We start from the raw sequence: 27,589 nt of genomic DNA on the forward strand, positions 1-27,589 counted from the left end.
AATTGCATTAGGCTTGTCAGTAAAAGCAAAAAATTCAAGAAACCACTGTGGTATTCCGCAGATGTGGCCAAAATAGTAAAAACGAACAAAAAGTTAGCATTAAGTAATTATAAAAAAAACAGAGTGAGTAAGACAGAATAATATATTAGGCAGAAAGAGGCTAAGCAAGTTATAAGAGCTTCCAAATCGCACACAAAAGATAAAATAGCACAGTCAGTAAAAACAAGGGACAAAACATTTCTTAGATACATAAATGAGAAAAGGAAAGTAAAACAAGGATTAGTTAGATTAAAAACAAAAGAAGGAAGGTATGTAGAAGAGGATAAAGGTCTAGCTGACTGCCTCAATGAATATTTTTGTTCAGTATTTACAGATGAAAATGAAGGAAAAGGACCTCAGTTAAGAAAAAGGATAAATGAGTCATTTGCTACATGTGAGTTTACAGAAAAATAGGTTCTATTTCAACTGTCAAAAGTAACACAAACAAGTCATTGGGACCTGATGGAATACACCCAAAGCTATTAAAAGAGTTTAATGGTGTACTAACAAAACCATTAACAGATTTATTTAACCAATCATTGTTAACAGGAGTAGTTCCAGAAGATTGGAAGTTGTGCCTATTAACAAGAAACGCCTCCTGCTTATCTCTGAGATGAACTTTGATGTACTTGTCAAACAATGTTTTGGTGGATTTAGGAAAATGCCAAATTTCAAAGATTTAGCATAATTTGTATCCTTTATCCAAAGACATTTTTCATTAGTACACCAAGTGCCTGTCAAAGAGCGTCCCTCGTCTGTATGTGTGCAAGGACTCATTTGATTACTTGAACAACAAGTATGGCAGAGGGGGAACATGCGCTTACCATTCATTTTAACAGTTAGCACAGGGAAAAATAAGCCTCTAGGAGGTTATATTATTACTTTTGCAATTCCAAAATAGTTCTTAAAACTGGAAGTTATTATAAATGGTTTCTGGATGACCTGTGGAGGATCTTTTTTTGTTTTATTTACATACGGGTACAGCCTGGTGAAATGATAGTGTATGCGCTCACCAGGGGCCGTTTGTATGATACAATTTAATAGCGTTTGTACGACCGCCATAAAGAGCATCACGAGGATTCAAAGGCTGAGGAAAATCTTTTTCAAGGACAAATATCTGTAGCCCACTGTCAGTTTCTAACATGTTTGTCCAATCATGCTCCCACATCACACACACATCATAACCACAACGTTTAAAAAAATGTGTTTTTACCATGGTTTTATGGTGCAAATGTGGTGTTAGTAACTCTGTTAATGCCCTTAGCCATGTAACAAACAGGGCAGCCATGATGAAAGCAGCCATGGAATTCAAAAGCTGCAGGTTTACCATTGATCAGAGTGTAGGAGGGCATTGGGCCAATATAATTATGATTCTCCACTGTGTTTAAAAAAAAAGTGTGGAAAATAACCTTTGCAACCTTCGAAACCCATGACCTGCGGTAGCTTGGTCAATTTCATGGGTAGGAAATGTAATGAGTCAGTAAACCGGATACCAAAATCAGATACAGTAACAGAGTAATTTACCACCTTGAGAGAATAATTTTACCTCAATTTTCTCCTTAAGTAGTTTGTTCACCACAAAATAGGAATAATAACGACCGGTATTAGGCGCTATAAGTCTGTAGCCACTAAAAGGGGATCAATAAATGTCCGAACAATGTCTGCCAGACATGATGCACCCTGAAACTACAACATTTAGTTGACGCTAAGGCTGAACCAAAACGATTCTCTAATAGCGAACAGTCGTCACATTCTAAGTGGGCAACGTAGATATAATTTGGTATGTGTATGCCTGTCTGTGGGATCATCAGGTTTCTATTTTTGCAAGTAACAAACATGATCATCAAATGTGGCCACTGGTTGATAACACACCTGACACTTACAACCTTCACATTCATGATATTTCCATCACAACGTAACGCCCACACGAATCACAATATGTTTTGTTTTTAAAGGATATTTTACCAGAGTTAGCAAGCGCATAGTGTAGCTCTAAACACTGTTTAGAACGACAAAATGTGCGACAGCAGGGGCATCTGGGGAGCTCATTTGTAACATCCACACAATTCTGTCTGTGACATGCCTTGAAAAAGTATCGTCTGGAATGATCATTTTTGTAATAAAAAGGTGTATGACCGTAATTAAAAAAGTAAGAGGCCCCAATAAATGCTTAAATCTTTTTTATGCCATAATAATGTTCTCCTTCGTGATAGATGAACAATACTTTCTTCTTGACAATAGCATCTGACTGAAAATACCTCCATGCACCACAGTTGTGATAGAGAATCTTAGTGGTGACATCCAAATGATTCTCAAAAGCCGGTATATCGCTAAAGCTGATTAAGCGATCATCAGGGATACTCAGAGCTTGCATTGAAAAAATCCACAGCATGTATGCCCTCCTTAGACCTTCTAATAGAATACAAAGGTCTACAGAGGCCATCAGCAGTCAATCTTAACTGTACAAAATCATTTGGGCCCATACCAGGTCAAATTCTGTCTAAAGCCCCTTCAATAGCATCATGCATTGACTCTATTGCTGCAAAAAAAATTTACATTCTCTCTAAATTCACAAAACAAAAATCATTATAAAACTTCACAGCATTAAAACTGTTTAGGTCCCTTCGATGTTGTTCAAGAAATAGAAGAAAGGTCCAGGCACTCCAAGGTACAAGCAAGGCAATTTTATTGAACCCACTTCATCACAACGTTTCGACCTACACGGTCTTTGTCAATGTTGTTCAACATGCTCTAAAAATACTGGGGCAACAGCATCATCATATTGATTCTGCATTTCTTGTTGCACATCTACATCAAGGCTACTCTGAGGACTTGGAGGACCTTGGTGTACCAGATTGTCATCATTATGGGGATTTAGCATATCCACAGAATAATTATGCTCAGGGTTAGGAACCCCCAGGTGTACCACCGGGGCCTGGGATATTGCGGCAGTCACAGCAGCATTATCATCTGAGATGTCTGGCATTGTTGTTGTGGGTTTGTTAATAACAGTACCATTTGCAGGTGTTAAACCATTTGCAGGAGTACACATGCTACCTTGTAAGTATCGGTTTGTTGTAGACCTCATTACACGTCAGTCTTTTCACAGCCCGACTAACAGTCCTAGTTCGGTAATCAGGAACTGGTCTTGGCCTGGTACCTATTTTCCAACTATGGACTTTTTAATTGCGTACTAAACCATAACCAGTCATGCCTAGTCAGTTCATCTTCAACAAAATTAGGCCCCTCTTAAAGTCATTAGCAGCACTGCCAATCCTTGTTATCTCGGGTATGAGAGTTGACAATATCTCATCATTCACAATAGTCATACGCATTAGCTCCCGAAGCTTGTATATAGACAAGATAATGACAGACAATAAGCCCTGCCAAAACATCTCATTTGACCACCACTCTAACGAACCGCATACAAAATCCCGGTACAAACTTATCGTTCTCTGATGCAGACAGTCTCTCTTTGAAGAGTTACCTACAACTGTAGAAGGGATGTGAAGTTCAGCCATGGCCTGAAAAAAACTATCCCACCCACTGGACGTAGTCAAATCTTTTTCCCTTTTGAGTTTCTGCTTTTAATATTTTTTTGAATTCTATAAACCCTGTTATGATTGAAGGGTCTTTCTACGCAGAAGAAATACAAAAAATACCCATAGACCACATCGCCATTACAGTCTTTTAAGAGATATAACGGTTTCCTACCTTTGGTATTCACACCGGTTACTACAAATATTTCATCTGTAAATGTCTGTTCATAGCCTTTCACAAAGGGACCTTTGTATTTCGAAATCCGCACATGATCTCCAATGCTGAATGTTGGTTTAATCTTCTTCTGTTTGAAGTAATTACCGTACAGTCTCCTCCATACTGTAAGGATATTGGATTGCGTCACAGCCGCCAGAGGACGGCCTATTGAGCGGTGTGTTGTGTTGTTGTAACTAAATATTAAGTCATCCAGAATATCCGCGTATGCAAAGGTTTGCGTGCTGTAAAATACCTCCACATTTTAGTTTTAAATCACAGCTGCTTTGACATCATTATTGGTTAAGAAGTGGTGTGTTCTGTATTTTGTAAATGTTACTTTTACACTCTTATTCAAAAATTATTTTCCTCCGTCTGTTTCTATCTTTTGAGGCACACGACCATTCTCAAATATTGATTCAAACGCTTTAGGAATACTGTGACCGGTTTTATTTTTGAAAAGCTCTACCCAAGCGTATTTTGAAAAAATGTCTAAGACGGTAAGAAAGTATTTAAATCCATTATTTTATTTTGAAAATTGAATGATTGAGACTAAATCAGCCTGCCACTGTTCATCAATATTAGAGACGCATGTTCTGTTGCGTTCAAAGTGACGTATCACTGGCTTGTGAAGCAAGTAAGTACAGTAAGTATCTTTATACGATAACCAATTTTTAATAATTTGCTTTTTGATTTTGTGTCTTTCTGTTTGTTTATAGAGATTATGAATTACGCCATAACTATCCTATTTATTTAGGATTAAAATAATTTTTTTTCAATACCTCTGATTTGTTTAATTCGTCCATTAGTAAATATTGGTTTTTATCAGGTCTGTTTTTAATAGCTAATTCAAAACTTTACTTTTGATCATATTTGTTTCATATCGCGCAATATTAAGAGAAATGGCTTATATCTGCTGACGTATCCGATCTTTCACAATAGATAGGTATATACAGCGTTGCATGACCTCTTAAGACCATGACAACAGATGTCCTTTTAGAAAACATATGTTTTTTTTTTGTCTATTTTTTTATATAATTATCACTGTTTTCTTTTTAATGTCTGTAAAAAATTTTAGTCACACATGGGCTGGGACATTATTATTATTTGTATTATTATATTTATATAGTGCCATCAGATTCCATAGCGCTGTATAATGGGTGGACTAACAGACATGTAATTGTAACCAGACAACTGGACGTACAGGAACAGAGAGGTGGAGGACCCTGCTCAATGAGCTTACATTCTAGAGGGAGTGGGGTATAGTGACACAAAGGGTAAAAGTAGGGGTACAAAGTAAGTTGTTAGAAAAGTATTCACTGAGGGCTTAGTAGGTAATTTTTGACAGTTGCAGGAGAGGAGTCATGGGAGATGGGGATAAAAACCTGCTAACAGTTTAATTGATATGCTTTCTTGAAGAAGTGAGTTTTCAATGATTTTTTTGAATGATGGAGACTGGGTGAAAGACTTACGGAGGAGGGAAGGGAGTTCCACAGAAGAGGTGCAGCCCTGGAGATCTCTTGGAGGCGAGCGTTAGAGGTGGGCGTACGGGAAAAGGATATAGGTAGGTCTTTGGCAGAGCGCAGGGGCCTCGACGGGACATACTTGGGTATTAGGAGGATAGGTAGGTTGGAGCAGCATTATGTAGGGACTTGTAAGCAAGCACCAGAATTTTAAATTGAGCCCTATATCTAACTGGAAGGTTAGGTAGGTAACTCTTCAAATAGAGACTGTTTGGATCATTTGAAAATTCAAAACCATGCGACTATAATTCCATCTGTAACACCAGTCACAGGTACAAAATTGGTTATTCACCAACACATATGCCATTAACTGCATCAGGGCTAACTACACCTCATGGTTATTTACTACCTACGAAGCGTTCATATACACGGCACACCCCCGAGTGGCTAAAATTTTCATGGCGTGTATATATATATATATATATATATTCACATTTTTTTTTATAATAATGGCTGTTTTCTTTTTAATGTCTAAAATGTAATGGGTTAAAAGGTATTGTGTTTTTTATTCACGCGTGGTACTTTTTATTTTTTACATATATAACTACTGTTTTCTGCTTAATGAATACAAATATCGCTTATTGTCCTGGTCATTTTTTTCTTCTTCTTCGATGATGTGAAATATTGTCAAAATAGGGGATTATATCCGTTAATGGTTCTTGGTTTTAATGCGCCCTATCTTTTAAAACATGTCTAAGCATGCTAAAGTTGTCTGTAAACACGAATAGGGCTTGGTTTACAGCGCGCGAGGTGTGCACTCCTACAATATTGTCCCTTTGGATTATATCACCCCCCTACGTCAGCGGTTGGACTGTGCATGCGCTGCGTGGTTTGGTTTAGAGGGGGGTGCTCATGCGCAGTGGGTGCACACGCTGTGGGTGTGGTGGTGCAGCAGGGGGCGTAGTTAAGAAGGTCGCGAATGCGCAGTGGGCACTCCAGCACATCTGTTGTGGGTGTGGCTTCATGGGAAAGGGCAGGGCACCTGTCAAATTCTAGATTGATGACATATATAGATTCCTACTACTCACATCAATTAACATATCAATCAAACTTTTATTAAAATAAATAAATAAAAATGACAGTTGTTTATAGTCCCGGTCCATCCTTTTCTGCTTCCATGTTCAAATCCAATCGGACACCCAGTCGAAATCTTGGAACAGGTCTTGGTCTTCTAAAGGCGATTCTTCCGGTGGTGTTAGAATGGGGTCCGGTGGTGTAAAAGCTCTTTCGTCCTCTGGTCCGGCAATAGATGGTACAAACGGATGTATGATGTTCTTAGAAAATAACGCACTCCAGTCCATTTCCTGTTATAAAATAAAAAGATTGAAGGAAAACAAGAAAAATAAATATGTGCCACAATATAAACCAATAAACTACGAATTCAGAAATAATGGTCGTTCTCTCTACACATCCATACATGGAATTTATACAACATGGACATACTTTGAAAAAAGGATGTTTCTTGATGTCACAGGGACCAATCCTGGCTCTTATACGGGTTCTGTGATTTTTATTCATAAGCTGTAGAAGGGGGGAAAATGGAAAATATTTTAACTGAAAAACTTAGAATGAAAGACATTTTCTTGCAGGTTCTGTAAAATTTGCGCTTTAGCTCAGGCTGTATACGTTAATACAGAGCTCAATCAACAGTAGTCACCATGGCATCGTGTTTAGTGTCCAGACATTGCTCTGCCCTGATTGATGGCATGAGTCATACTTACTGCTTGTATTTATTTCATTCACCAAATAGAAGTTTAAATTGTTTTATTCTGTATCTAGATCCATGTGTTTGTGATTCCTTATTCTGCTCTGTTACAGCCAATCACACAGTTTTCACACAGGACCAGCTGTGTTTTCAGAGCCTTACCACTCAAACTGCCCGAGCCCACATTCACACACACAATGTTAGCAGCTACAACAGAGCGGAACAGGCAGGGGCACGCATCAATCGACCCACAGAATAAAAAACGTGTATATACTATGGAGCAATGTGCCTAACTAATGAAAATAGAATTCTTCATATATAAAAGTAAATAATATTAGTCCTTTTTTTCCCCCAAATTTCCAAACCTCCCCAATGCCTTGACCCTTTCAGTATAGCTTATATGTCACTTTCTAACGTCTGTCAGAGTTCAAACAAGGTGATGGGTTGTATGATGTAAGACGCTGAGCTGTGATGTCATACATCATTAAAGCCAAATGAGCTGTACTGTTTAGAAGCAGAGCTCCATGCGGAATCTTTAATCCTGGAGCTTCCAAGAGCTATAACATCACCATCTGCTTATCTCCTACCAGACATAACTACTAATATAACAGCTCTCAGACTTCCTTCATCCCAAGGCAGCTCGCCAGCAATCCACTCATCAACAGTGATTGGAAATTCTGACCTCAGCTTACTCAATATGTCAAAATCAGAAAGCAGTAAACACACGTTGGCAACTTACACTTTTTATTATTGTGAGTGCTTCTAAAGACAGGAACTCCGGATAGTCAGGTTCGGTGTTAACAACCTTATACGATATCTCTGTCTCTCGATCTTTACCTGTAAAGGGAAACTAATAGAAAAAAAAACATTTTAGATGCACATTGTAAGATGCAGACGTTCAATTTTGTGATAAACTATTTATTCACTAATTTATTAATTTATCATTCTGCTAGACATTGTCACACACATACAATAAAAATCACTGAGTAATATATACTGCAATGAGAGTCATGAAAAAATAACTTATTGATGTAAACCATTATACAATGTCTCAAGATGACAATAGTGTTTATAGCACTCACACTCATGAGAGCCCATAATCTGCTCTGTAAAAAATGGCCAACACAGAGAGGGCATACAGTCTTCTCAAACTGTGACAAAGAGAGCGCCCACTGTGCAGGGCTGGCCTGGGCTCTACAGTGGGTAAAGTCTCTAATGTAAATGTTTTGCTAAAGCAGAAACAATATATTTTATTTAAAGAAATTGAGTGTATTAGAGATATAAAATCATTTTAGATAAAGTGGAGAGGGGGGTATTGGGTTATGATATTTAGATAAGCACTATAATGAGCTGAAGTGGTTATGGTGCTCAGGGTTGCCCCTTTAAGCCTAACCAGTCTATAGTTTGAGATACTATCAGTAACATCAATGGACTGGATGACATCACACAAGGGATTTTGGTTTCCAAAGAAGGAATCTTACAAATTGGTAAAACTATGCTATACCTACCCTTCCACACAGCATGACATAAATTACTACGCCCAGACTCCACCAATCAACAGATCTTGTGTACGGTTTTCTCTCAAATATTTCCGGCGCCATATATTCCAGAGTGCCACAGAAAGTGTGGGTTCGATCGTGAAATCCCATCCCTCATAAATAGAGAAAGTATAAATGTACATCGGTAAATACACAGATAGATGTTGGTTTATTTTGCTGATATACAGTATGTTATTTTTATTAATTTCATGTAATTTGTTTCTAATTGATATTAGAATATTGCTGCAAGGAGTTAGTTTGTTGTATCTGCAGATTCTCTGTGAAATTTCGTACACATTTTTCCATGGTTTTTACGAATCTGTATCGTGTTCCAGCATCTACTCTGACTAGTGTTCCAACATTTCCTGAACCTCTCACTGGATGTGAATTCGTACAATGGCCCCTTATTTTATTATACATCAATATTTGATTTAATTCCTGTATTTCATATATACTTTATTTTGGACTGCAGTTGGATGTAATATGTCTATAGCTAATGTTAAAGGGACTCTCCAGTGCCAGGAAAACAATCCCCTCTCCCTCCCACCCCCCATCCCAGGTTGCTGAAGGGGTTAAAACCCCTTCAGTGACTTACCTATATCCAGCGCCGATGTCCCTCGGCGCTGGTTCAGTGTCCGCCCACGCTCCTCCCCTGCCAACATCATCCGGCAGATCTATAGCGCATGCGCGACCGGCGGCGGGGAGACCTAATGCGCATGTGCGGCAATGCCGCGCACGCGCATTAGACCTCCCCATAGGAAAGCATTGAAAGATGCTTTCCTATCGGGATTGCAGCAACGCTGGAGGTCTTCACATAGCGTGAGGACGTCCAGCGACGCTATAGCACAGAAAATCTGTGCTATAAACCCGGAAGTGCTGTCTAGTAAACATCCACTAGAGGAGGAGTTAACCCTGCAAGGTAAATATTGCAGTTTATGAAAACTGCAATATTTACACTTGCAGGGTTAAGTGTAGTGGGAGTTGGCACCCAGACCACTCCAATGGGCAGAAGTGGTTTGGGTGCCTGGAGTGTCCCTTTAAATTCTATAACTTTGTGACAAATGACTTTAGCTAAATATAAAATTATTTTTACCTTGTTTGCCAAGACCGAAGTCGGTAATTTTGGTGTATCCGTCCTTGTCTACAACGATATTCCGCAATTTGAGATCTCTAGATTAAAATGCAGAATAGGAGTTTATTATTTTTACATATCACTAAAGGGTACTTGGATTACAGGGTTTTCTTAATTAGACTAAATAAAAGGTTACATTGAAGGATTTAACTAACATATGATAAAGTTAACATAATAACATAGCTAATTAATTAAACCATAGACAATATTCTAATCACAGTACAGTAAAACATAGATAACATTACTGGGGACAATATAACTGTATGTCCATCTTTAGTTTTTGCTCTACACTTACCTGTGAGCAATATTTTTTTTATGTAAAAATTCGAGGCCAAGCACACAACACGCCGCATAAAACCTGTAGAAAAGATAATAAGTCTGTTTTATTTTAGGGAAGGAAATTACGTTTTTGTACCATTGAATGGTTTCATGCCACCATCCTGTGTCACTCTATGCGCAGTCATATTTCCTGCATTGTCTTCTATCTTAGGTATTAACTGTCAGTTTTTATCATTATCTGTCTATGCTTCACTGACCTTGTAGTCCAACTTAAATCACCAGCTGACACAATTGTGTTTAGAGTTCTAGATATGTGGTCATAGTCCTCAAACTATACTTACATAGCTCTGTTTTCTGTAAAAGCCACCATGTTGTTAGTTAGAGTTGACAGTAGGTCCCCACCAGCGGCATATTCCATCACAAAGCAGACAAGATCTTCTGTCTGGAAACTAGCGAACAAATTCACAAGGAATGGGTGTCGTTTGCGGCTTACGGTCTGAAAGATGTTCTTCTCATGTTTAAGACTTGAAAATAAAAAGGGAATAAGTGAATGAATCCGTTTTGTGAACAACAAATAGAACTACCATCCCAAAAATTAACAAACAAACTAGGATTTTAAGTGTTCTCCATTCACTGACTAGTCAATACAATCAGATGCAATTATCTTTCTTTTTTTCTGGACTTTTAGGGCGAACGTGGTGTTTGTACGTTTGTGGTCAACAAGTAGAACCTGAATTAAAATATATATATATTTGTTAGATAGCATTTGTTTAGACACCTTTTATTTCTCACTAGAATTGGAATTTACCCAAAACCCACCTTTCCAAAGTGTCCTCTGCCCAGCACAGAGAGACACTGGAAATCCTCGAGGCTCAGTTGTACTCCTCGCTGGATGCTGCAAAGAAAAGAACATTTAAAAAAAAAAATATTTATAATTACCCGTATAGCCCCCATCCTGGTAAAAAAAAAAACAAATGGCCAAAACAAGTGCTCCTATTACACACAGTGTAAGTTATCATACCATGGGTCCTCATACTGTTCCGGATCTTGAAGGACACTGGTTTCCTGATTGGAGACTCTACCATCAAGCTGAGGTGTATCACATGGCACGTGGTTTGAAGTGTAGTCCATAGAATCGTCTTGGCATGCTCCATAATCCTGGAAAAGAAAGTTAAACATTATTAATAACAACGTTCCATTAGCGCTTGTTGTAATAAAACAATTGAGGATCCAATCTATATACTAAACCCAGAGTTTAAATATGCCCATGATTTTATAGAAAACATTCTACACCGAGCTTGCAATTATTCCATGTTCATTAATAATGAAGTTTGTGCTACAGCTTAACAAATAAACAAAATTAGCAAGTTAGAAAACATTATATATCTTTACCCGATACAGACTATCTGGGATCCTAATATGATGTCCTGGCTGATCGCTGCAAAAAGATGTACGATCCGCAACAGGAAAATCTTTTGGCTCAGCATCAGTGTCCGATGTTACTACAGGAGAAACGCTTTAAGAAGGAAGAAAACGGTATTTATTTAGATGGCACCGTTTAGATCTGATATCATCATATCTTTATAGTCAGAGTGTCTTAGTGGAAAATTCTGTAACATCCAGTGCAATGTTAAAGGGATTCCCCTGGAATATCTATCACTAGGGTTGTAGATTGCCATGTTTTATAATGCACAATGATTGTGTATTGTGTGAAATCAATTGATTAATTACAGATGGGATCACAAAGGATCTGCCGTGATTAATTACTGTATTTCACTCTGGTAACAGGCGAATTCCACATTCTGCTGGGAAGAACTTTCAAGTCCCGTCAGTGAAAATGCAATTCATAAACGTTATGTAAAAATATTTCTCTCTGATAACTTTACTTGTTACAAGCAAACTGCAGACAATGTTACATGACATACAGAGAGACAAACTGTAATAAAAGACATGCTTACATTAAAGGGGAGCAAATAAGGAGTTTATGGTAAAGTGTAGCAGTTTTAACAGCATTGATGAGAAAGATGAATATGTGAAAATACCTAATTGACCATGATGACTCTGGGCTCAGAGTGATAAATTCTGGCACTGGAGGACTGTCATATATTCTATCCTCATCTGACTGGATAATCTCATCCGTATAGGTATCGTAAACTGGCGGTGATGTCTCCACGCTCTCAGTGTCAAATACTGGAAATGAAGAATTGTCAGATTTTATATCATTCTCTGATGCTGATTGGATGGTCTCTTCCGATTCGGTATCTAGAGCCGGCGGTGATGACTCCACGCTCTCAGTGTTAAACATTGGCAATGGAAGACTACCAGATATTATATCCTCCTCAGATGCTGATTGGATAATCTCTTCAGTATCGGTATCAACAGAGGGCGGTGATGGAACCACCCTCTCAGTGTCTGATACTGGCAAATGAAGACTGCCAAATGTTATATCCTCCTCAGATGCTGATTGGATAATCTCTTCAGGATCGTTAGTGACAGCGGGCAGTGATGGAACCACACTCTCAGTGTCTGATACTGGCAAAGGAAGACTACCAAATGTTATATCCTCCTCAGATGTTGATTGTATAGTCTCTTCACTATTACTAGTGACAGCGGGCGGTGATGGAACCACCCTTTCAGTGTCCGATACTGGCAAAGGAAGACTACCAAATATTATATCCTCCACAGATGTTGATGGGCTGGTCTCCTCAGTATCGGTATCTACAGCCGGCAGTGATGGAACCACGCTCTCAGTGTCCGATACTGGCAAAGGAAGACTGCCAGATATTATATCCTCCTCAGATGCTGAATGGATGGTCTCTTCACTATTACTAGCGACAGCGGGCGGTGATGGAACCACACTCTCAGTGTCTGATACTGGCAATGGAAGACTACCAGATATTGTATCCTCCTCAGATGCTGATTGCATAGTCTCTTCACTATTACTAGCGACAGCGGGCGGTGATGGAACCACGCTTTCAGTGTCCGACACTGGCAATGGTAGGATGGCAATAGCTGTATCCTCCTCTAGAGCGGGCTGTATGGTCTCTTCTATAGATGTAACAGAGAACATACAATGAGTATTGCATATGATCAGTAATAAATAATACATGAAAATGGATTTACAATCCAGAAACAAGAAAGGAAAACTAGTAACAAATTCTGCAAGCCTAGAACTTTGTTTCAGTGTATTAACTGTTAGTCAAGATTTACATATTATAATAACAATGGCTCACAATAATACATTGAAACCAGGTTTAATGTTGAAGAGGACTGGCATCCAATGAAAATAATGAACGTCCGGTAGGTATACGTAATTTAATCTGTGTGTACTGTATATATTATAAGATGTACATCCATATTATGGTTGTTACAATGGATGTACATGTCAAGCTCAGCGTAGAACCAAAACATACAAACTATAACACAACACATAAACAAGCCAAATACCGATCCTCAGAATGGTCGGGTAAACGGTAAAGTAGTCATATAGAAAGCCTCGGTAAAGAACAGGAGAGATACAGATAAACACTATAACCAGCCAAAGACAAAGGATACCAGAGATCAGAAGAATCGAGAAAACAGACACAATTCAGAAATCAGTAAAAGAAGAAACAAGGAATGCACTCTCGGGCTACTAAAACCCCAACAGGACCACGTGGACTGGGAGAGGTTAATATATATATAGGCATTGCATATTTTCAATTGCCCCACGCCATACTAGAATTATGTATGATTAGTGGGCGAAAGAACACTAGTTTAGTATAATGATTGGCATCTTTGTGCGCCAAATTCAGCCACCCATAATGCTCCGTGGCGCGTGAGTATGTAGCATCACAGAGAACATTGGGGAACTTGCCGGGGAGGAAAGATACGAGATCCTAACAGTACATGTATCAGTCTATCTACCTATAAGAAAATGAAACATGAAATCCCTCACTGGTTACTGAGCGCATTTACATTGCTTGACAAGTTTTGTATCACACGGGGGCTAGTACTGAGGTACAAGGGTTACCTCTTGTCAGTAACCAAATAATAATCAAGTCTCCTTGACAGATGTCTTTAAAGGTCCCTGGGCGGTTTGCTATTTAATGCGAGACATGTTAAACATACACTTACCTTGTTTTTTGGAGAAGAATTTCCTAATTGTCTGAAGTTTTGGCCTTTTCTGGATGAAAGGACTGGAAAATGTTACCTATTCCAAAATAAACCAACAGAGTTAACTGTGAGAAGTAAATGATAATATCCTCATTGTACCAAACCAACATATAAACAGACACACAAATGGAAAATAAACTGCTTCAAATCTGTTCTTCTACAGCTAATCACAATAAGCAAAGCCCTTCATTTACTTAAACAGTTAATCAGTTGATACAGTGTCCTTTATCTCAAAAAGAGAACATTTCTAAAGATACTATAAGCTGTCATATAAGTAATATGTCGTATATTGAAGGGTTTATTCGCTAAACACCGCATTGTGTGAAATGAAAGTTACGCTAAAAAAGATGTGACCATAGCTGACTTAGGGAATCATTTCAAATCACCTATTTTTGCCTACAATGTGCCATTTGATCAATAGATTTCACAGTGCTCTTATATTTGTAAACTTTGGGAAATCTGTAAAATTGGGGAAAAAAATAAAATTCACCAGCTTTTAATTGTACAGTTGTGTAAATGATTCGTCCTTCTGTTTCCTAACTTATTAAATGAAAATAGGTAAATAACTATAAATTGATAGTGGCCAGAGATTGGCTCTCACCTTGATGAAAAGGGTGCCCTGTGGCTCCAGTTGTAAGCACAGTTCCTGTTTCCGGTTCACTAGGAATTCCTCCAACTTCAGTGTCTTTGTGGCACACAGTGATCTCCGATCGTGCCAATATAGAGATAATTCCAGCTCCCGGGACTATGTACAAATTAAATGAGCAATAGTTATTTAAAGGAAAAAATGTTTTCTTCTATAAACCCTTTTATTACCAGGAATGTATATTTCTGACCAATCATGCTGTCATCTCAAACCATTTTCACACATTTTAACCACATTTACCATTTTCACATTAAAAACTGACAAACTATTTTCCATCAATACGTAGAGGATGGCAAATGAATAGATATAAACTTGTCACATTCTTGGCCCATCACTAGCCACACTACTAGTCTTCCATGTGTGGGCTTGACACGGCAGGACTTGCTCACTGTGAGAGATTGATCACAGTTCATATCAAGTCAGGTGTACAGAGAATTAAGCAGACCCAGACGTGGTGAGTATGTAAACTTATAATCAGTCTGCATCTATACATATTCTATCCACATGGCAAGCTCATGTATTGGGGAAAGTAGGCAAATAAACAATGCTATTAGATAATGCTTGACAAATCACTACAACCAGAATCCGTAGTGGCAAACATTTTCTACCAAATACCGTATATACTCGAGTATAAGCCGACCCGAATATAAGCCGAGGCCCCTAATTTTACCCCAAAAAACTGGGAAAACTTATTGCCTCGAGTATAAGACTAGGGTGGGAAATGCAGCAGCTGCTGGTAAATTTCTAAATAAAATTAGATCCTTAAAAAATTATATTAATTGAATATTTATTTACAGTGTGTGTATGAGAATGCAGTGTGTATATGAATGCAGTGTGTGTATATGAATGCAGTGTGTGTATGAGAATGCTGTGTGTATGAGAATGCTGTGTATGAGTGCAGTGTGTGTGTATGAATGCTGTGTGTGTGTATGAATGCTGTGTGTATGAGTGCAGTGTGTGTGTATGAGAATGCTGTGTGTATGAGTGCAGTGTGTGTGTGTATGAGTGCAGTGTGTGTGTGTATGAGTGCAGTGTGTGTGTGTATGAGTGCAGTGTGTGTGTATATGAGTGCAGTGTGTGTGTGTGAGTGCAGTGTGTGTGTATGAGTGCAGTGTGTGTGTGTATGAGTGCAGTGTGTGTGTATGAATGCAGTGTGTGTATGTGTGAGTGTGATGCAGAGCCTTGGTGGGGGGTGGGCATTTTTATTTTTTAATTATTATTTTAATATTTTTTGTTTCATTACATTTTTTTATTTTATTATAATTTTTTATTTAATTATTATTATTTTTTTTTTTTTTATTATTATTGCTATATATACATTTTTTTCGTCCCCCCTCCCTGCTTGCTAGCTGGCCAGGGAGGGGGGCTCTCCTTCCCTGGTGGTCCAGTGGATGGGCACTGTGTAGGAGGGGGCTGTGGGGGCTGCAGAGAGATGTTACTTACCTTTCCTGCAGCTCCTGTCAGCTCTCTCCTCCTCCGCCGGTCCGTTCAGCACCTCGGTCAGCTCCCAGTGTAAATCTCGCGAGAGCCACGGCTCTCGCGAGATTTACACTGTGAGCTGACAGAAGAGCTGAACGGACCGGCGGAGGAGGAGAGAGCTGACAGGAGCTGCAGGAGAGGTAAGTAACATCTCTCTGCAGCCCCCACAGCCCCAGTCTGTATTATGGCAATGCAAATTGCCATAATACAGACAATTGACTCGAGTATAAGCCGAGTTGGGGTTTTTCAGCACAAAAAATGTGCTGAAAAACTCGGCTTATACTCGAGTATATACGGTAACTATAAAATGCAACATGTCACTGAATTATTTTATACAATGTCATAACAATTTCTAATGAAAGATAAACCCAATGTATAATAATTGTAAATCATAACTGGCTGAAGACACATTAAGGTCCTAAAATGTTTAGAAATAAGAGTTCCAGTTATACTGGCTTAGACAACTCTTTACAGGATTTGCAGATTTATGGATTAGTATAAATTCTTCCTGGGGCCACCAATGGATGTTAATTAGGCATGTAATAGTCCTACTAACAGAAAATAAAAATAATAATAATACAGGCATCCACTTAGCCTGAAAACTATCATCAAGATGGGGTTTTTTGTCCCTATTTTTCCCTTAAGGCAATATTTCCGAAAAGTGTTTTCTCTCTCTAGGGTCAATATACTTGAGTTTAACTAAATTCGTACCTTATTTAACTCCAGTTTAAATGTCTCATTCCAGGATGGATTAGACACAGTTTTCCAACTGGTTGAACCCATTGGAATCTGGTCAATCTTCAGCTGAGCACGGACCTCGTCTGTAAGGAAATTTCAGGAACTCAAGTTAATAGGATAATAGCATTGTATTTTAAAGAACATTTCCTATTGAGGATGTAATCAACACACGGCCACGGTAAAAATACAGCTGGCAATATAAAGTTTGATCTATTACCTTTAACCAAGCTCTAGGAGTTTGATTTTATTTGGGGAGTCTATTCTCCTTCACGCCCCCCAAAAAAATGAAAAAAAAATGGACAAACTTGTAGTTGGCCAGGTGATATGGTTGGAATATAAACAAGGAGATATATGTGAAATAAAATAACACAAAAACTCCTTAAAGGACCACTCTAGGCACCCAGACCACTTCAGCTTAATGAAGTGGTCTGGGTGCCAGGTCCAGCTAGCTTTTACCCTTTTTTTTATAAACATAGCAGTTTCAGAGAAACTGCTATGTTTATACTGAGGGTTAAGCCAGCCTCCAGAGCCTCTAGTGGCTGTCTCATTGACAGCCGCTAGAGGTGCTTGCGTGCTTCTCACTGTGAAAATCACAGTGAGAGCACGCAAGCGTCCATAGGAAAGCATTATGAATGCTTTCCTATGCGACCGGCTGAATGCGAGCGCGGCTCCTGCCGCGCCAGCGCATTCAGCCGATGACGTTGCGAGGAAGAAGAGGAGGAGGAGGAAAGCTCCCCGCCCGGCGCTGGAGAAAGAGGTAAGTTTAACCCCTTCCTCCCCCCAGAGCCCGGCGGGAGTGGGTCCCTGAGGGTGGGGGCACCCTCAGGGCACTCTAGTGCCAGGAAAACGAGTATGTTTTCCTGGCACTAGAGTGGTCCTTTAACGAAAAACATGTAAAAAATTATATTTTTGTCCTCTGCCTTTTCTGTTAGGTGAGTAATGTAGAGAATGGAGTTTGTATGATGAGTAAGTCGCAGTTTAGATGTGGTAGAGTAATTATTATTATCATTTATATATTCCGCAGCACTTTTACAATTATATAATTGGGGGTCGACCTGCAGCCCCCCAGTACCGAGATATAATTATTCAGGTTGATTTTCCTTTGAGTGGCTAAGTGGGAGAGCAGAAGTTCGATACCCCAGATATTAAGTTCTGTTATTGAGCGTCACTGGACACATAATGGAAATTATCAGATAAAAATCACTGTACTGGAAAAGCCAACAGTCTCTCGGATGTTCTGACTGCCAACACGGTTGTTTTTTCTGATCCGGCTCATTAATGAGAATCTTCCTCCTTGACGTGTCCTCCTTCCTGGGAGAACAACTGACGGGTCTTTTAGTCTGCCAGGTACATTCTCCAGAATATTGTTACAGCTCTTTACTTTCACTTTCAGGGTACCTGTCAAACAATCAGAATTTATATTGTAACAATGACTATTAAATTTTCACTTGTGTCATCACAGGAATATATTCACTCTCCTCTCACCAAATGTTTACTCAATACATTTCCTACAATAATCAAATATCAGATTCCCTTATGGATTCCACCACCCCTCTATCATCTCTGTAAACCGGCATATTTATAGAAAGAAATAGACCTTCAGCAACCATGAAATATGCCCCTTATGTTAAAGGGAACTTCATGGTTGGTCTAAGTAGGAAACACAGAATATTCAACAATAAGGCAGCTTTTACATCGTTATAGGATATAAACTAATCAAAACAGAATTTACACACAGATAAAAACTCAGTATCTTCACATAGTCCCTGCTCGATCCTAAAACAAGGTTTATCTCACTTGTGCCATTAGAGAGGAAACCTATATTATTTGTAGATATTTCTAAACACACACAGGAGTAATTCAGAATGCAACAAGGCCACGCTACACAAGTTGTAACCAACAAGGAGTGCACTTCTGGATTAACCTTTACACTTAGGGAGACTCTAAGAATATGCAAATAATGTAAAACAGAATTTCATGAAAATACTGGGACTGGACAAATCCTTAGTAACATGACAACTACACATGTTCAGATTATTATACATGGTGACTAAACTAATCTGAAAAAATGCTGATGACAGATAATATGTGTGCTGGTTCCATATTGTTATCATGTAAAATGTCACCGGTCACCTTTAGATTTGCATTTACGTCATACACAATAAACTCTGCTGGAATATCAGTAGACTACCTGCGAGATCACACCAGACTTCACATAGATGGACTAGATGGACATGTGCTCTGATACTTTAATGTTAAATATATTTTTCTTGTTTCCTGCGTTGACAGATCTTTCAGGGACAAAAGAACTTACCCGTTAGTGCTGCGGGCTTGGATATGTTAGAAATAAGGGACAATTCCTCGGTGGTAATACTCTTCCTGGGATGGCTATCAGGAAGTTCTTTCACTAGTTCCTCCATAGAATATTTAAGGAGGTCCAGCTTTTCATTTGCCTGATGTAATATTGATTGAGCCTGTTAAAAAAAATAAAAGATTAAGGATCAACAGAACAATAGACCTTATCGGCTGGCCAAAATGTCTGAAAGTTGCTGTCCAACACTAGCTGATGTCCAAGGTTAGACACACAAGTCCAAATACTGTGTGTGTCGAACTTGCATGGCATTTATAAATGGTTAAAATTCTATATAGTGCTCAGAGTATGAAAACTCAGGATTAATCACTACAATCTGGAATGTAGCAAATCAAAATCTGAACTGCAAATATTAAAATTAAAATTAGTGATTTGGAGAAATTCCATCTCGTGTTTAGTCACAGTGTGTCAATGTTTATCTCAGTTTTGTAATTCAGATTTTAATTCACTACAAGTCAGAGTTTAATGAAAAAAACCTGTAAATAACTTAAATGCAGAATGTAAAACAAAAGACCAGCATATAACGGCAGATCAATGCAGAACATACATGTTATTGGCTTTTAATAAAACTAATGGGAATGAAACAATTGGGAGGATTTAAATTAAAACCATTATAGAGACAGTATCAAATACAGAACAAATGGCCCAGCAAAGACTTTAAACAATAAAACAGATAATATAAATTCATAATATAAATTTGTTGGCGCTTTATAAAGAATAATAATAATAACTAGAAAAGCTACAATTTCTGGGGAAATTGTGTGAAGTGTTCTTGCCTCCACCAGTAGTCTACAACTGGAGTGGGCGGAGTAACTGTTATTTATTTATATAGCACATTTAATTGCAACGTTGTTGCCCAAAGTGCTTCACAGTTACATTAAAACATACAGTTATAAAAACATTAGCAGGTGCAAAAGGCCCTGTCTATGACATCACTTGCTGCTGCAGCCTGGCACAGGTCAGAGTATTTTTGCGGTTGCCATCTTCAAACGGTCGTATTTTAAAAACCTTATTTATAAATCCTACATTGAAGAGCTTTATATTGTGAGAATCACAAGACCCAGACCTACATTTTGATGTATAGTATATAGACACAATAAAAAAAGGAAGTGAATGGCGCTTACACAGTAAAAACAAAAACACAGTACTGGAGTGAAAAAGGTGTTCCCCAACACCCTAAAGTCAAAATGTAAGAAAGGTATTAGAAGCAACAAGTGCCAAAATACACACAACACTCCCTGTGTATAAAAATATAAAATAATACTTATACATGTACAGATATATGTGGGGGATGTCCCATGTAGTCAGTACCTACAATAATAAAAAAGGTACATAGTATAGACTGTACATACAAAGAGAGAAATATGGAGGTAATTGGATACACTCACGGATTTCAGAGCCGTACCAGGCTCTGTATTTAGTGCCCAAGGATGCCTCAAATCGCTTTGCTGGAGAATCCTGGATGATATCCCTCAGAGGTAGAAGGAACAGCGGCAGAGTGATGATAAAAAAGTATAGATTAATTGTAAATGGAAATTAAAATAGTAACTGTTCAGGTCCCATATGGTGACTCACAGAATCACAGTCATGCAGACGCGTTTCAACTCAGTCCGAGTTTTCATCAGTGCATAAAATCATCCAGTTGCTGTTCCGTTTTAAATTCTCCGCTATTCTGATTGCCGGTCACATGGGCGGAAGTTCGGGTGGCCGGCGTCTGACATCACTTCCGGTTTTTCGGCGCTCATTTTCCAGCTTGATTGTGTTTAATGCATTTGCCCATTCGAGGCTGGAAACTCCATCTTGTAGATGGGCATCTGGTATAGTTCTTAGCATGCTCGCATAGAAAGGGACTTACATTATTGAAAGTGACATAATTATATATACAAAATAGCGGTAATAATGCAATGGTATGCATAAAGGAAAGGACATTATAAATACATAATGTACAATATCAGTATGGAATTAATTAGTACATTTGTCCAACTAGGGCAGAGGAGTTCCATATTGAGGATGGACATCTGTCATATCTTAAAGAATGCATACATATAAACAGTAATTACTAAAATGCAATAAAATAAAATAAAATAGAATATATCTAAAAAGGAGTATAAGATTAATTCTATTCTTACTTGCCATTCTAGTAATGTGATTTACCTCCTCTGGTGCCCTTGTGGACTCCAGTACGTGGGAATGACTATGAGGACTTTAAAAACCCGCATACTGGAACACTTGGGCAATATACAGAGGGGGTATGTGTCAGGGTACCTGTGGTCTCTACCTCCAAAAGAGGTAGAGACTTAGCTGTTCCACCATCCAGACGGTCTGATGACTCCCTTCCCCGCGGTCTATCCGGTCATGCAAGGCCGGCCGCGAGGGAGTGATTGCCTTTTACACCATCTAGGCAGGAAGTCATCATCAGGACACTCCCCCGGATCGACCTGTCAGTCAATTGCTGCAGGACCAATCGGGACGTCTCGGAGGTGTGGTTACTGCTCTGAACAGGGTATTTAACAGAGCTTCCTTCATTAGCTCATTGCCCTGTCGTGGTTCTAGCTTGTTCTAGTCACTCAGTGCTTGTGTATTCTATTATCCCTTTTGGTTTCGACCCGGCTTGTTTACCTTACTCTGCTTATCTCTGTTACCCTTGATTCGGCTTGTCTCTCGCTTACCTGTCTTCTGTTACCCTCGACCTCGGCTTGTCTTTGACCATTCTATACGGTACTACTTACGTTAGTCCGGCCATTCTAAGGTCCGGTATACGTATCTGGCTACTGTTTGTACTCTGCGTGTTGGATCCCTGTCCCGATCCTGACAGTATGCCAAACACAGTGTCTCTGCACATTTTTCACAATGCCACAATAGTGACCCTTCATATGTCAATTTCACTGCCATTGCCCAAAAGAAAAAAGATTGGAGGGGTGAAGATAATTTTAAAGAACTTTGTAAAATTGAAAGTAGGTGGATTTTTTAATTAAATACCCTATCCCCCTACGGTCTAAATTTAGATTTTGAGTTGGCTCATTTTTTATAACTTCATAATTTTTTATAGTTTTTTATAGAGACTCTTTTTCTAGTTCTTTTCCACCCACCAATCTTATTCTATATGGGCCACATTTATACCACTTAGATGGGATCATTTTGTATTATGCACCTACATGCTGTTTAATATATACATATATATATTTTCTCTTTTTTTGTATATATTATTATATTGCTGCTGCTTTAATATTGTTCATTTTTATCCTTTTTTATTTTATTCTATTTTATTTTATTTTATTGCATTTTAGTAATTACTGTTTATATGTATGCATTCTTTAAGATATGACAGATGTCCATCCTCAATATGGAACTCCTCTGCCCTAGTTGGACAAATGTACTAATTAATTCCATACTGATATTGTACATTATGTATTTATAATGTCCTTTCCTTTATGCATACCATTGCATTATTACCGCTATTTTGTATATATAATTATGTCACTTTCAATAATGTAAGTCCCTTTCTATGCGAGCATGCTAAGAACTATACCAGATGCCCATCTACAAGATGGAGTTTCCAGCCTCGAATGGGCAAATGCATTAAACACAATCAAGCTGGAAAATGAGCGCCGAAAAACCGGAAGTTATGTCAGACGCCGGCCACCCGAACTTCCGCCCATGTGACCGGCAATCAGAATAGCGGAGAATTTAAAACGGAACAGCAACTGGATGATTTTATGCACTGATGAAAACTCGGACTGAGTTGAAACGCGTCTGCATGACTGTGATTCTGTGAGTCACCATATGGGACCTGCACAGTTACTATTTTAATTTCCATTTACAATTAATCTATACTTTTTTATCATCACTCTGCCGCTGTTCCTTCTACCTCTGAGGGATATCATCCAGGATTCTCCAGCAAAGCGATTTGAGGCATCCTTGGGCACTAAATACAGAGCCTGGTACGGCTCTGAAATCCGTGAGTGTATCCAATTACCTCCATATTTCTCTCTTTGTATGTACAGTCTATACTATGTACCTTTTTTATTATTGTAGGTACTGACTACATGGGACATCCCCCACATATATCTGTACATGTATAAGTATTATTTTATATTTTTATACACAGGGAGTGTTGTGTGTATTTTGGCACTTGTTGCTTCTAATACCTTTCTTACATTTTGATGTATAGCATGTCTCTGATATATTAACAATGAAGGCACAGTCGCAGTTTAGAAATTGCCCTTCAAATGTGAGCTTTGCAGAGTGGAGTTTCAATGAATGTCAATGGACTGCGTGAGTTGCAAACAAATGGTCATATTGTGAAAACTATCAGGACTATGGCTTAGCTGTGGACATTTTTAGCGGCAGCAGGGATAGCTGAACGTTTTGATATAAGATTTGTGTAGGTGGGCCTGAAAATGAGGGAGTGGTGTCAGTTTAGAAATCATGTCCTGATTTTTCAGCTTTTGCCAGCTCCCACTCTAGTTTTGCCATTCATTCCTATGGGACAAATTTCGCCACAAGAACGACGATATTCTGTGAACCATTCGGCGAAACGTTCCACAAAGTAATAGCACACCAATCGGGAACAATCCGCACGTTTCGGTATATTTCTGTCTATGTAGTGTAAAAACTGTGGGAGGAGTTAGGGTGGTAAATTTGGCTATAATAAGAATAATATATATGTGAGATAACATTAAGTGATCTTGCTTTGCAAGAACACTTAATAAACCATGGCTACTTGGCTAATGCCAACAAACTGTAATTCCCAACCCCAGACAGACATTGAAAGCCCATTATTTGTTCTGGGGAAAATGGCTAAAAGAATACACTTTATAACTGACCTCAACGAGTGGCTTTCCATGATCTAATGCCTCGATGGCACGTTTGGCTCCTTCAGCCACGGCACGCTCGATCACAAAACGGTGGCCCAGCTCCTCAATGCGTTTCTCCAATGTGCTTATAGCAGGTGTTGCTAGGAGACAAATTAATACATTTTATTATAGTAATGGTAAAAAGGAAATCGACACGGTAGTTAAAGGTCATTCAGAACTAAACAGGTCATTTCTATTTATTTATTTATAAAATATTTTACCAGGAAACATACATTGAGATTTCACTCGTTTCCAAGTATGTCCTGGGTCCACAAAACATTGCATTGATACAATAGGGTACAATAAAATGCAAAAACAATATTAATACACAATATATACAAAATGTAACATAGAACAGGTAGGAAATATATAATCAACCAGGACAGGTGCATTCTGTTTTGAGGTATGTAGAGAGGGATCTCTTAAAGGACTTTAAACTTGGGGAAGATTTTAAATTGTGCGGGAGGTCATTCCATAATTGTGGTGCTCTGTAGGAGAAGGAGGATCGGGCTGCTTTCTTTTTGTATTAAGGTACACTAAATAAAGTGTTGGTACTGGATCGTGGAGGTTATAGGAGGTGGGAACAGCCGGGGAGAGCATTCTGCTCAGGCTGGGTGGGAGCTTCCCAGAAAAGCTCTTAAACACAAGGCTGGAGAGATGAAGGGTGCGTCTGGATTCCAGCGACGACCAGTTTAGTTCTTTTAGCATGTCACAATGGTGGGTCCTGTAATTACATTGTACCACAAATCGTCAGAACGAGTTATACAATGTATTGAGTTTATTAATGTGGGATTGCGGTGCAGATGCATATACTACATCCCCATAATCAATTATTGGCATCAGCATTTGCTGTACAACCTTTTCCTTTACTGTAGGGCTTAGGCAGGATTTGTTTCTGTACAGGGCACCTAGTTTTGGATAAAGTTTAGATGCAAGTTTTTCTATGTGGAGGTCAAAAGATAGATTGGGGTCTAACAACATACCCACGTATTTGAAAGAGTGGACTGCGGTCAGTGTGCTATTTGAATTTGTTTTGATGGATAGGTGGAAATTGTGCAATTTGTGTTATTTAGGTACTGTTCCAAAGATCATGGTGGCAGTTTTGTCAGTGCTCAGGAAGAGTTTGTTTTTTGCGATCCACTTTTCTACCTCTGTAAACTAGTCTTGGAGCACAGCCTCAAGCTGCGGTAGATTGGATTTGCTCACATAGATTACTGTGTCGTCAGCGTACATGTGTACATTTGAGGATTTGCAGACATTAGGCAGATCAGTTATAAATAATGTAAATAGTAGGGGGCCGAGAATGGAACCTTGGGGAACACCACACGTGACTGGAAAAGGGAGGGAGTCGCTGTCAGAAATGGACACATATTGCGAGCGATCCGATACATACGATCAAAACCAGGTTAGCAAACAATCACCAATACCTGAGTTTTTGAGTTTGTGCAGTAGAATGTTGTGGTATACTGTGTCAAAGGCCTTTGCAAAATCAAGGAAAATAGCTCCAGTTAGGTCTCCTTGTTCCATGCCAGTTTGGATGTCATTGCAAACTTTTAATAGGGCTGTTGTAGTGGAGTGATTCTGGTGAAAGCCTGATTGTTCAGGGGTCAGGTAGTCTGATTGTTGGTAATACTCACATAGTTGCGTATGGACACATTTTTCTAAGATTTTTGACAATACTGGGAGCAATGATATTGGGCAATAGTTAGAAATCAAAGTAGTGTCACCACTTTTATGGATAGGCACTACTCTCGCAGTCTTCCAAAGTTTGGGTATGCATCCAGACAACAAGGATTCGTTAATTAGGGTTGCGACGGGTTTAGCAATTGCCAGCGCACTGAACTTCAACAGCATATCTGGGATTTGATCAGGTCCGGACTGGTTTTTCATTTTTAGATTATTAATGTGTTTTTTACTAAAACTAACAGGTACATGTCTAAAAACAAACTTTGGGCCTTTGCAAATTTAGTGAGACCTGATCCACATTTGTAGTTTCAGGATGCGTGTCATTTATTAGCTTGGCAATCAGGGCAGTAGAGCAACCGACACAATAATTGTTAAAGGCATTTGCTACATCTAAGGGAAGTTGCAGGGTTTGGTTATCCACTTTGACAGTGGAGGGCTGGGAGTGGATTGGGGGGAGTTTGTAATTTAATTATGACTTTCCAAAAGTTTCTAGGATTTGAAAGGTTATTTTTCAGATTTTCACAGAAATATTGGGTCTTGGCCAATTTTGCTTGTTTTGTTCATATATTTCGCCATTGTCTATATGCACAGTGATCATTCATAGAGCCAGTACGCTTGAACTTTGACCACAAAGAATCCCTAAACTGGTACATTTGGATGAGGTCAGCTGTGATCCAGTCCATATGTGCTCCTTTTACTCTCACCTTACGCAGCGGGAAATGCAAATTCCAAATTTGAAGGAGTTCAGATTGAAAGTATTCAACAGCACAGTCTAGATCTGGGATAATGTTTAATCTGTGCCATGGGAGGTTCTTGATGTCATTAAGAAAGGCTTCGAGATTAAATTTTTTTGAAGGACCTGGTGATTTTAACCTTGGGAAAGGATTTAGTAGCCTTTATTTTGCGCACGTAGTACACTAAACAGTGATCACTGAAACTGTTTGGGAGAACACCGGCCACCTGGTTCTATCAGGAGAAGTGGAGAGAATCCAGTCGAGCAGGGTATGGTTATGGCTTTTAATATTTATGCGAGTTGGGGAGGATATTAATTGCGTTTGCTGCAAAGTCTTAAACAGCGTGCAAGAACTATTATTTTTAGGATTCAGCCAATCAATATTAAAATCTCCAAAGACCAACATTCTACAAGGTTTCTCTGCACTGTTTCATACACAAACTATTTTAAAGGGACAGGTTAGACACCCTTTATGGAATAACTCTTATAATAATTTTCTTACATTGTTTGCATATGAATCATGTATTCCCTTCGTCTGATGCTTCTAAGAGCTGTATGTTTCCCCATAAAACCATAGTGTGCAGAGGATTATGGGATATGAACAGTTTTCTTAAAGCTTTCTATTAGAACACAAACCACATTCATGCTCACCCTACCTTCAAATCTGACACATAGATCACCAGGTTTAACAATAATATTCCTTTACAATAGATACAGTAGATACAGTATACAGGACATATACAGTAGATACAATATATAGGACAGGGGTAGGCAACCTACGGCACTAGTGCCATGCACGGCACTCGAGGTGTCTTTGCACGGCACTCAAGGCTGCTAGAGCCAAACAGGCTCTGTCCTATCAGGAGTCCCAGTAAAACTTCAGATATCTGCTAATACGAAGAGGTGGTGAAGGACAATCCTCAATTTATGCATTGCAGCACATAGAGTAAGTGATC

General features: G+C 38.8%; 1 protein-coding gene across 1 annotated transcript; it reads right to left on the reverse strand.

Annotated features, from left to right (window-relative positions):
- Positions 1-6,436: 6,436 nt before the first annotated feature.
- On the reverse strand, positions 6,437-21,191 carry LOC134611990 (serine/threonine-protein kinase N2-like). The gene is made up of 18 exons (XM_063456371.1): positions 21,078-21,191; positions 19,302-19,461; positions 18,197-18,385; positions 16,961-17,070; positions 14,726-14,869; positions 14,086-14,161; positions 12,012-13,017; positions 11,362-11,485; positions 10,991-11,127; positions 10,789-10,864; positions 10,608-10,699; positions 10,311-10,493; positions 9,986-10,048; positions 9,652-9,728; positions 8,529-8,671; positions 7,760-7,870; positions 6,759-6,836; positions 6,437-6,619 (listed from the first exon to the last, which is right to left on the reverse strand). Exons 1-18 carry the CDS (start codon positions 21,189-21,191, stop codon positions 6,437-6,439), a joined length of 3,066 nt encoding a protein of 1,021 aa, XP_063312441.1.
- Between the last annotated feature and the right edge of the window lie 6,398 nt (positions 21,192-27,589).

The sequence above is a fragment of the Pelobates fuscus genome, chromosome 5, assembly GCF_036172605.1.
Source record: "Pelobates fuscus isolate aPelFus1 chromosome 5, aPelFus1.pri, whole genome shotgun sequence".
In the NCBI taxonomy this organism is placed as follows: Eukaryota; Metazoa; Chordata; class Amphibia; order Anura; family Pelobatidae; genus Pelobates; species Pelobates fuscus.

Bases quoted from the DNA above. Each gene is read 5' to 3' on its own strand.
- LOC134611990 (XM_063456371.1), bottom strand. From the start codon at position 21,191: ATGCTAAGAACTATACCAGATGCCCATCTACAAGATGGAGTTTCCAGC. The intron at 19,462-21,077 runs GTCAGACGCCGG...TTTTTTTAACAG, and splicing joins GCCGAAAAACCGGAAGTGAT to GCTCAATCAATATTACATCA. The intron at 6,620-6,758 runs GTATGTCCATGT...ATTTTATAACAG, and splicing joins AGAAACATCCTTTTTTCAAA to GAAATGGACTGGAGTGCGTT.